At 33.1% G+C, this 11,747-nt stretch overlaps 1 protein-coding gene across 1 annotated transcript; it reads right to left on the reverse strand.

The window, feature by feature from the left end:
* Positions 1–148: 148 nt before the first annotated feature.
* LOC140873601 (probable methyltransferase PMT14) lies at positions 149–6,799 on the reverse strand. The gene is made up of 7 exons (XM_073276782.1): positions 6,574–6,799; positions 5,226–5,904; positions 4,343–4,553; positions 2,462–2,744; positions 1,215–1,601; positions 1,020–1,097; positions 149–563 (listed from the first exon to the last, which is right to left on the reverse strand). Exons 2-7 carry the CDS (start codon positions 5,892–5,894, stop codon positions 329–331), a joined length of 1,863 nt encoding a protein of 620 aa, XP_073132883.1. The 5' UTR covers positions 5,895–5,904; positions 6,574–6,799; the 3' UTR covers positions 149–328.
* Between the last annotated feature and the right edge of the window lie 4,948 nt (positions 6,800–11,747).

Genomic DNA, 11,747 nt, shown 5'->3' on the forward strand with positions numbered 1-11,747 from the left:
TTTGCAATTTATCTTTCTAGACAAAAATGTATGCACTAAACGTTGCAGGGTGGTAGAACTTAAATCTGTTTTTGCACTATCCGAGGAAAATATTAGCAGATGAGTTACATTCTAGCAGTGCAAATGAGCGTAAACACAAAATCAATGAGAGCCTTTGAAGAGCACAAATGTTTATTTTTCATTTATTTTTCCGTTATACATCGACAAATCGAATAAAATTAGGTACAATTACTCACTGATCAAAGCTAAAGTAATGTAGCATCATCAAGTTGAATAAATAAGAAAGAATTCCATATAACACAATACATCTTTCATTGATGATATCACTTCATTCATCGGTAGCTGTCGAATTGGCGGCAGCGACCCAATATGTTTTTACTGCAACCAGTATTTTCTCGGGCACCAAAGGGCCCTCCTCGTGATCCATCATTTTCGTTTCCCATCTCATTCCTCGGGTTATTTTGCTCACAGCATTCAATTCTTCAACCCCATCTCGAAAAATTACCGATCCTTCGGGCCGCAGAATTCGATCCATTTCCAGGAGAATGTCTTCGAAATCACACCTGCTTCGCCAATAAAAAAAAAACTTGAGCAAGAAAGAAACAGATGTTAAAAGGAAGACAGAGATCCCAATTCAGCGATTTCTTTATTTTGGCGAACATAAAATTTCACCATTTTATGTAATACTGTGCAGTAAATGTCAACCTTTCATCAATAAGGTTAAGATTTGTTAGTTTTACACCTTTAACGTAAGATAAATGTTTTGCTAGCCTGATTTTGATATAGGATATCGTTAGAATGCCATAGAAACTCAAGCTTACAAGAAGTGAACCAACAATAGTTCGATATTTAGCATGCTATCTCACTTCTGTATACACTGGAGACCATAAAGGTGGAGGCTCAAAATTAAATATCAAAGATCTACAAGATCCGGTAGAAAAAATTTCAGACAACAAACTTCTAAACAAGAAAGTCAGACGTGCATAGTCAAGAAGTTGGATCAAGTAATTGTTGCTTACTTGTCACGATATAACTTGAATACGCCATTAGCATGGATGAGATCGTAGGTTCTTGGGTAAGTGGAGAACCCTTCACACCTGAAATAATCAAGAAAAACACAACTTAGCTCTAAATCTAGGAATTTCCAAAACATTTACTGATTGGATATGCAAGTTAAGATCCATTTGTTGAATGTGGGACGGTAGACAATGTACCAATCATGATATATGCCAATCAAGCCACGCTCGTATATGACACCTAAAGTATTCTGGGCAATAATAGGCACAACGTTCATCACCCATAGTTTTGGTGATTCCAATGCTGCTGCAAAACCTCCGAGGCCTGCATTCATATCCATGATGTTCCGATATCTTGTGGTGCCAAGTAACCTATTAATCCTTTTGTACTCCTTGACATGTTTTTCCCAAAGCTTGTTATCCTCTGTATACTCTTCGGGTGTGACTCCGGGAACATCGCCATTTGCTACTCGAGGTGGGACATCGAAAAGCCTGGCTGGAAACCGCTTCAACTCCCCTCCAGCTACTTGGTTGGCTCTTTTGACCTCAGGGAAGGGAGTTACACATGTTTCCATTGTCTTGTACCTTCAAAGACATCATGGAAATTACTATTGAGGCTAATTATCTTTGGAGGAAAAATGGTTTCAACATATATAAAGAAATTAAGGACGACTCCTCTTGACAAGTGTGTCAGTGTCTCCATGTTTATTAATATTCCTTGAATTTGTTATTTGTAATGTTGTATAATGATCGTAAAGAAGGGTAGGTTAGATCCTACCCCATGGGTATTACCCCATAGGGTAGGTGGCAATAACTGGTTGGTTCAAATCATGTGGGTCCCATTGAATTATATGGGGCCCACATGATTTGAACAAATAAAATACATACACCTGTCCCATGGGGTAATACCCATGGGGTAGGTTGAAATTTTCCGTAAAAAGTTCAAATGAACTGATATTTCGGTCAAAAATGATAAATGATGCCCCTAAACCATCTCTAAAATTTTCATATGCACATTTAGGTGGGGATAGGTAAAACAAGTTCAATCTCACACATTAGAATTGGAAAACAATTAAGTGAATCCTCAAAATAAAATTATTTATATTTAAATAATACAAGCTCTTATTTGCCACCATTAAACCCCAATTGATACGGGTTTAAACCACAAAATCTATAAACCAATCTGCCAATGAAAACGAAAATGTCGTCGAAGTCTATTTTTTGCGGTCCATCAGATCATGCATTTTCTTGTGAAACTTTGGCAACAAACATGCTAGTACGTGATTTTTTCAATGTCGGAATGGTAAAGGCTAAAGGAAACTAACAGACGTTGCAAACTAGGTGTATCATGCACAACGTTCATGAGATTGAGTATTTGTTATTTAGGACCATTTACTTAGCATGATCGAAAAATAAAAAATTACAGAGAGGGGCCATTAACTTACCACACATCATCACTGTCTGAAGATTGACAATAATTGACAGATTTCCTTCTACAAGACATAGCATTTACTTTTTTCCTCCAGATTGCTATGTCCCCTTTCTCGTACTTTTTCTCCCAGCAAAGGAGTTCAGCCAACTCTTCAATTGTTGATTGTTCTGCCTGCAGATCTTCTTTAGATCTTTTCCATGTAAGATGGTATGTTTTCCAATTGATGGGAGGACCAGATAACACCCAGAATCCGCCGGGTCTAAGTACTCGATCCACTTCCATTAAATACTTGCCATCTGCATATGGAAAAATAAGAACTTTTAACTGGTAGATGCACTAGATGGTGAAATTTGTTTGTGTCATACGTGATTGGACATTGTAAAGTGGAGTCTTATATCCAAGGTTATAAGGTAAAAATATGGAGATATTGAACTGTATTTAGTGTTTTCAACTTTAGAAGGTTACAAAAACAGTATAGAGGACAATATTATAATTTAAACACAAATCGTGTGACATAGTTAAGGCAGACCAATCTCTTGGCCGCATACATTTGCTCAACACATAAGTGATTCATTATACTAAGTTCTCGGCCACAGACATTTACTTATCTAAGTGAATCACTGCATAATTTTGCATGCTGTCATTATCTTTCCAGTTCACCATAATCAGTTCAGATCACACATGTGCACGAATAAAATTAAGAAAAGATATAAACTAATCACAAGAAAAAAAATAAAGATTGGTGAAAATAACTATATGCATGCAATCATTAGTCTTGTCACTTCACCACAATCAGTTGAGAAACAAAACACATAAAAGATTGAAAGTTCGTTCATATTACTTGAGTTTCATAACAGCCCCTATTTTTTACCAACAAGAATGCAAATTATCATAAACTTCTCAAAGATAATTTAGAACATTATTCAAAGCTTATCCCCAGTTTCAACAAAATGGCTCTTCTTATGGAGTTAAGTTCTCTGGAGGATATTTCCAGATGCTCTCAGCCTTCTTTAGTAAACAGCCTTGTTCCCTATTTTTCAACGTCAATCGTAATTTTGCTAAATCTCGGAAACTTCATTTTAGGATGGTGATCTTCCAAAGGAAAAGGAGGAAGTAGACTTTGCTCAAAACACTCTAGAGGGCTAACCAAGTTAATTGATAGATGTGTTTGTCTATTTGAGAGAGCTCAATTCTATTTCCCACAATCTTCCTTTCATCGACAAATTTCCTTATAAACTCCTCTCTATCAATTGGAATACCTGAATTTCTACCAAGGTGCAAGCATGAAATGACTGTATGGCTATGAGTCAATTTTACAACCTTGCGTTATGGATGGTGTTATGGGACAATCAATTGGATAATCTTTGAGATCCATACTTCTTACCCCAGTGAGATTTTTTGGCCTTTTCGATCTATTTTTGATAATTGGATTCGAGGCTCATTATGAGAGATCCTCGGACTTCTTAGACAATTCCAGGCTCGTTAAAGAGAACCACACAATGTTTTAGCACTATTCTTTTACGAAAATTTTGTTTAATCCTTCGTTCCAGTGCAATCACTTATAAATACAAAGAAACCTCCTAACTATAAACTACTAAAAGATCAAAATAAACTTAAATCAAAAGTATATCCTCACGCTTGAATCGTATGGGATATTGAGTTAAGTAAACATGAAATGCTTCCTTATTACTAAAAATAGAATACAAAAGCTTATAATATGTAAAGTTGTAAACCATTGACATATTGAAGATCGCAATTCCTAAATTTTTTTATGTAAATGATAATTGAAATATTTGATAAATTGACTTCTTATATTTTGAACATATTATTGTCTACCAGAATCGACATTAAGGGTGAGATGATAACAGATGTGAAGATTTATAGAGCTAAGTACCATTAGAAGTCCATGGTATCAAGCACCTGGAACACTGCACCATATCAAATGCCCTGGAGGGGTATGGAAGTTTTATTGATCCAAGAACCCCAATGACAGCAGGCACGCCTCGCTCCAATGCAAATTGCACCTGTGCCTCATGGTTATCCCTTGGTGCAAATGACACTGCGAGCACTTTTCTCTTAAGCATGTAAGCACCCCAACTGGCAACCTGGTTGCAACTTGCAATTAATGTAATTTTTTCAAAAACTAACTATTCAGATTTCACCAAAAAAATAAAAATAATTGTCAGAGTACATTATGGCTGGAAGGTCTGTTCTACTTAAAGGGCTTCTTCAAAGTATCACATAATTCCCATAGCTTATGATAATCTTTGGGTCCCGTAAGCTATCATAATTTATTTTAAAATATGTTCCTCAGTTTGTTTTAATAAAATATGTAGTTAATTCAACACGAGAAACAGTTAGCAAGCTGCTGAAAGATGTGTGTTTCATACGTCTATAAATCAAGAGTTAACTCCAGTTATAACAATTTTTTAACAGACTGGAAATTGGACCAACTCTAACCAAAAGATACGTGTGTCATCAGTTTTAACACTTATGATTTGCTGATAAATCAAAAGTTTGGAATAATAAAGAAGGTACAGGAATGCTCCACCTGATTGCCTGTTCAAGTCATTATAAGAAGAAAAAAAAACATTGTTAGGTACATACAATCGGTACAAAAGCAAACTGCTAATGTGCCTTCTACAAAGTTTAAACTGAGAAGTCAAGCAATAATCCAGCATCATCTCAAAACAAATATATAAGCAACGTTGTACTGGATAAAGTGAAACAAATGCATCAGCAGAAACCAAAAGAGGGAAGGGAAATAAAGAACATACTCCACAACCAGTATCTAATGCTGTTCGAATCGACCCATCAGCAATCGGAATCACCGATGCAAGTTCATCAATATAAGCATCTGCCCCTTGTGGGAACATCGTCCCACCACCAGGAAATTTGAAGACACCACTCTTCTCATATTGCACCCAATTCTGATTGGCCTTCTCAACCGTCAAACTTTTAAACGGGACGTTCGAATAGTAAACATAGTCACGACTCTTTGGCCATGGAAAAGGAGTAGTATAGCCAATTGGAGCTGGAATCAAGCAGCGTAATTTCTCTTCTTGTGGTGGGCAATGCCGTTCTCTGTATATCATGTCATCTCTAGGAAATTTCATGGCTCGCTCCTGCTCTTGGCAAGGAGTATAATCAGTGTATCGAACATCACAAGGCTCGAAAACTTTGTATTTGGATTTAGTAGACCCAACTACTTCCACAAATTTATGTTGGCTTTCGAAGTTTAGAGAATGGTGGCTTTCAGAGTTTAAAGATGGAACTATATTGCAGTTTGTTTTCTGTTTATTTATCTCTTTTGCAAAATTGTTCCCCTTTCCAAAACCACTCTGCCACGATCCCAGAAAATAAAAGATGCAACAAAGACCTATCACAACAAATATGGACACTGGACTTCTTCTTCTACTGCCTGGTGAGTGAATCTTCGAAGCCATATGATTCTCCCTATTGGATAAACAATGTCAGTTGGCAGTTAGCAGCACAAATTCAGAACGCAGAATACAAAGCACAAATTGATAGGGTGACGAAAATATATAACTATGACCCAATAAAAGAGATTATCCTCCTCCATTCGTTTGATAAGCTTTTGGTCCATTTAAAACAAGAAATAGCACTGTATAATAACATATACTGGAAAAAGGATCCAAAGCTGAATAGTGTAGCTTTTGAACTCAATGCCCAAAACCTCAAAGAATTGGAGATAACCTGTAACTAGTTACGGATAAAAACATTGCATCTAACACTTTTTTCCTCACCACTTCAGCAACTAACTACACTGATGAGATCTGTGCCATACAACAATACAATGTTAATATTAAACTGATCCCAGGTCTTTACAAGTACAGAACACAGACAACAGCTGATATACATCAATATCCATAAATGCAGAAGGGTATTCTTCATTCGCCAAAAATCAACCAAAAAAAGTTCAAATCTGATGGAAAAAGCCTGGCAAAATGGGTTCTTGATAAGTTTCACCCACAGAAAATAAAAACAAAGCTATAAAGAAATTAAATTCCCAGCAATCGTTTCGAGCTCATCCATCATTCACTGGAAACAACAAGACAGGAAACGAAAGAGAAGATCGGCCACGTAGCATAAAAGCACACTCACTTTAGTCTTTCCACACCAACAAAAGTGGGAATATGTCCTCTCTTTTGAGTGGCTGCGGAGAGATTACAGAGAGAATCAAGCTAGAATGTGCAGCGCATGAAGAAGTATCAGTAGTTGTTGCGCACAATGATTGGGAGAGAATTAAAGTTCGGATTTTTATTAAAAACACCGACGGAGGATTTTGAGGGAATGCTTACTTAGTGCTCACAGTTGGGTTGGAGTTGGACCCTTTGTCTCGGATTCAACATCCACCCATTATCATCAATTTACTTCACATTTTTTAATATTAACCCCCAAATTAAAAATGTTTTTTTTTATGGAAAAACGATATAAAACTTAAAACAAAATGATTTTGACAAAATTTGAACATTTTTGGCCTTTTTTTTTTTTTTTTGGGGTGGTGGGGGTGGTTTGTTTAACAAATAAACTCGAGATTGTATGCCAAAAATTTTTTACTTTGAGACACTTCACAAGTAATAATTAGTAATAGTTTTAATTTAATTGCTGTGATATAATTCATGGGGTGATTTTGATAATAGCTTTAATTGACATTGATTGACTACAACTGTCTACGGATGAAATAATTTGATTTACTAAATAAATAGTTAAATTGAAGGATTTGAAATTTAGATTTTGAATCATAATATCAGAATATGTCGAAATAGGATAAATCAAAACTATCGTCATAATCGGAATAGATTTGAAAACTTCAGATATGCGCTTATCAGCTTAAGAGAAATAGGCAAAACAACGTACCTATCGGCTATCACACAAGTGTAGCTCATTTATTTTTATTTTTTTTTGACATGAAATCTCTAACGTCGGTCAAATTCATGAAAAAAATATTATTTTTTTTACTATTAATATAGACATGTGGTCATCTCATGCTCATTTTTTTTTAATCACAGTCTTCTGAAAATTTATTGGATATCATAAATAATAATAAATGTCATAAATTATTTAAATAAGAAACAATAACCTATGCCAATGACCTCTTGGTCAAATGACAATATGGCATCACCTCTCCCACAATTTGGAGAGGTCTTGGAGTTCTATGCCCACTAACCCCCAACCCTTAGTCAAAAAAAAAAAAAACAATAACCTATCACTGCCACCATCCAAATAAATTAAATTCTACATTTAAAAGAATGTTCTTAAGTCTTAACTAACATTTAAAGGTGGATATTTATCGATTAATGTGAGATCCATTTTTTTTACACTAAATTCACTATTTTTTCAATGGATTTTACGTATATTGATAGATTCACACCCTGTATTATTAAGACAATGAACAAGTATGATGAAATTTTTTCATCAATCGCCATCTCTACGCAATTAAGATAAGAACATGAAATTCTCATAAATTAAAATCATGCAATTAACTAAAACATTATCAAGGACACAATCAATGTCCTTGCATTCATTTGAGGGGAAAATAACAATGTAGGCTGCATAAATACTAGCTCATTTAGTCACGAATTTTTAATCGTTATCTTAAATATTCGACCCTAAACTTCTAATAACCCCTTTAATTCTCTTAAATAATGTAGATTTAGTCACGGATTTTTAATCATCATCTTAAATATTCGACCCTAAACTTCTAATAACCCCTTTAATTCTCTTAAATAATGTGGAAAAAGGACATAATTAAATTAAGTAAAACATATGCAATCACTTATCAGTCATTTATCACATTCACCAATCACCACCATCACAAACAAATATATATATACCAACCCCAAGGGGTGTTTAAGTTGGTGGAGTAGGTGAATTTTTGGTCAGATGTCAGAGGTTCGATTCCTCCTACCAATACCTTTTTGGATTAGTCTGTCGCACAGGGTTTGCCCAATGTGGTTTACCTGACTAACGTAATTTGCAGGCTATTGCGTTAGTCCGAAAATTTATCCAGAACGCACTGAAAGATAGCGGTTGCGGGTTCTCATGTTAATATATATATATATATACCATTTTTTACTCTAAAAAAAACTCTATACCAATATTTTTTGCACATCCTATCACAATTATTATTTGAAATTCAATGTTCTCATTTATATTTAAAAAAATCCAAATAATTGTTTGTATCCCGGTTCATTATTTTAAAATAAATAGTTCGTAAGCATTAGTCACACTAGTAGTAGAGGCACACGCATTGCGTGTGTAACGAACAAACATCATATTTTTTTTTTATCAAAAGTGGAAGATGTGAAAGGTGAAAAAGTTAAAATGACATAAAAATAACATAGTGGATTTTGAGATAGTCAAATTTGTGGTAGAAATTCTATGAGAGAAAATAGTTTTTTTTTTTTTTTTTGAGGTAGATGGGAGAAAATAGTTGAAAAAGAATTTGGATGTATAAGGTATTTTTGGGCATTTGAAAAATAGACCAAGACACCAACAAACAATTTTTATAAGGTACTCAAACTTAATTAATAATAAAAGATAAATATCAACTCAAATAGTATAATAAACAAATGATTACCGATGTTAAGCTATATAATGAACCCACGAAATTATCACTTGAAAGCTACATCATCATTTTTTTCCTCCTCGAAATAATGATCTTTTATTATACAAGAGCTGAAGGTAAAAAAATGCATTCTCGAAAAGTATTTTTTTTAATTATAGGTTTCGTTTCGATTAATACTTTTAAAATTTTTTATAATTTTTTTAAATAAAAACAAACAACAATTTTATTATAAAAATCTACAGTTACAACTATCTAAAAACGATTTTATAGTTAAAATAATAAAAAAAACTAAAAATATATAGTTTCTGTTTGATTCACTGTTTTATTTTTACAACATAAAAAAGTGCAAATCTTTTTTAAAACTTATAATTGAAGAATAATCTTTTAGAAAAAATTAAAACTATTTTTGTAAACTCTTATACAAAAAATATAATTTAAAATTTTTCACTTATAATATTCTTTTATTAAATTACTTATTAAAGGAGCTCAGTGAATGGGCTGCCGACATGTTTTTGGGGCAACAGTACACTGACTCGCTAACGCCATCTGTGCTGAACGAGATGGGCCACATTTAATGCTTATCATTAAATAAATTCACTTTTGAAATTTTAAAATAGTAAATAAATTGTTTTCTAAAAAAAATGCTAAATAAATTGGGAATAATAATTGCTTTCTGAAAGAATATATAAAATAAAATAAACAAATGATGTGACACATCACCCTCCTCAGAAAGAAGGAAAATGGACTTTCTATTGGGCCCAAAAAGGCCTAAAACTATTAGTAGCGCTTCGGCCCAATCACATTCTCTACTTTGAAATTTTCAGCAGCCCGACTTGGGCCATTCATTGCCTAGACTCTTTCGGCCCATCTATACAAGTCAAATCAGAAAAAATGTTAAACGATACCATTTAGATTTTGTAAATATATATTTTTTTTAAAAAAATGTTTTTTAAACTAGAATTTTTGGCTTTTGAAAGCTCTAATTTTGACTTTAAAAAGTGCTTTTTAAGCATTTAAATGGTCATTCAAATATTTTATTAACCAATTTTTTTTTTTTTTAAAGTATTTTTTTCTGATATGGCTTTTGATATCAAACGGAGCCAAAGAAGAAAAAAAAGTTCATAGTGTTTGAAGACGAATTTCAACCAAAAGATTCCCATTGCATGGATTTCGATCGAATGCTATATCATTCTCTCGAATTATTTAGGAAGATATGGGAAGTTTTGTTTATTCGAGTCTAAGTTATTGTCCTAGTCGTTTAGTAACGGAGCGTCCGATAATTTATGAATTTTTATCAGGACATGAGAACGATCATAAATTAAATATCGACTAAATCATTGTTCGAAATATTTCAAGAAAGGATTTACTATATATATGATGTTGCACGAAATTTTGTATCGCAGTTTGAGAAGACAAACGCTCCTTACGTTTAAACTCCAATAATAATAGGGTCGTCACCTGCGTCACGAAATGAGGTTAAAGGCGCCGGGGGATGCCCGACAAAAATCCTTTGACGCTCAAGTCAGGGATCTACCCCAAAATGTGCACTCACAAAGACTAGACAGCTCTTGAAGCATAAACTGAGAGAAAAAAAAAGAGATAATACCTTTAAATGGAGAATGCCATCTTATTTATAGAGTTTTCAAGATGGACCATGGGCTTTTTGAAGTAGTGGGCTAACCTCCTTGGGCCAAATCACATGGGCTATAATGAGCTTGTCACCAATTTAATATACTCAATGATTTAACATACCAAATTTATATTTTAATTTAATTATTCTTAAAGTAGTATACAATATACATCAATATAAGTATGCTTAGCACAATTGTTGGAACTAAATAGATAAATAGTTGGCAGAACGTAGCTAGAAATTTTTTCGATTCTGAGCTAACTGTCTTTTGATGGGTTGTTCGTCTTTATTGTAGTTCCATTAGAAAAATCAGCTTATTATGAAATAAATATACAATTAACTTTTTAAAAAATTTTATACACCCAACATGTAACAACTAACAATAGAAGTCCCATAAAACACAACGAAAAATAAAAAGAATGCAAGATAAAAAAAATAATTTGGGAACCATTTTCTCAAACAATACAAGTAATAAGATATAACCAATATACAAGATATAAATCGATGACAACACAAATAAATACAAAGCACAAACATAATCTCAATAATAGTTTAAGAATTCAACAAAATATATCGCCATAAAAAAATTGACTTATCCAAACAAATAAACTTAAAAATTAATAAAGTTTCAACAATAAACTTGGTCATTAATAAAATATGTAAATTTAACTATCATAGCTATTAACCGATTTTGAGATTAGAAAGAATTGGAGAAATTGTTTAATCATGAATGTTATTTTTAATGGTATAATTAAATTTAATAGGATAAAAAAATTCAATGTGCTAATTAAATTAATACGAAATTCAATGAGCTAAAGACCAATTTTTTTTTAACTAGTGCTGAAACCCAATAAAAAATAAAAAACACACATCAAATCCAATAAAAAATAATTTTTTTAACTAAAAAAGAAAAATGACTCGGGCCGGAGCCCACCCCAGCCTTTGGGGTGGCTCCGTCCCTGATAGTTGGTAGCTTGTTAGAGGTTATATGTGAAACAGATCAAACTTACTCATATTTATAATAAAAAAATATATTTTTAACATAAAAAGTAATACATTATAATGAATTATTTAATT

The sequence above is a fragment of the Henckelia pumila genome, unplaced genomic scaffold, assembly GCF_033568475.1.
Source record: "Henckelia pumila isolate YLH828 unplaced genomic scaffold, ASM3356847v2 CTG_80:::fragment_1, whole genome shotgun sequence".
NCBI lineage: Eukaryota > Viridiplantae > Streptophyta > Magnoliopsida > Lamiales > Gesneriaceae > Henckelia > Henckelia pumila.

What these genes read in the sequence shown, in the direction of transcription:
- LOC140873601 (XM_073276782.1), bottom strand. Translation starts at nt 5,894, where the DNA reads ATGGCTTCGAAGATTCACTCACCAGGCAGTAGAAGAAGAAGTCCAGTG. An exon ending in TCAGACAGTGATGATGTGTG is followed by an intron (nt 1,602 to 2,461) that starts GTAAGTTAATGG and finishes ATGTCTTTGAAG; the next exon opens with GTACAAGACAATGGAAACAT. An exon ending in TTCAAGTTATATCGTGACAA is followed by an intron (nt 564 to 1,019) that starts GTAAGCAACAAT and finishes TTGGCGAAGCAG; the next exon opens with GTGTGATTTCGAAGACATTC.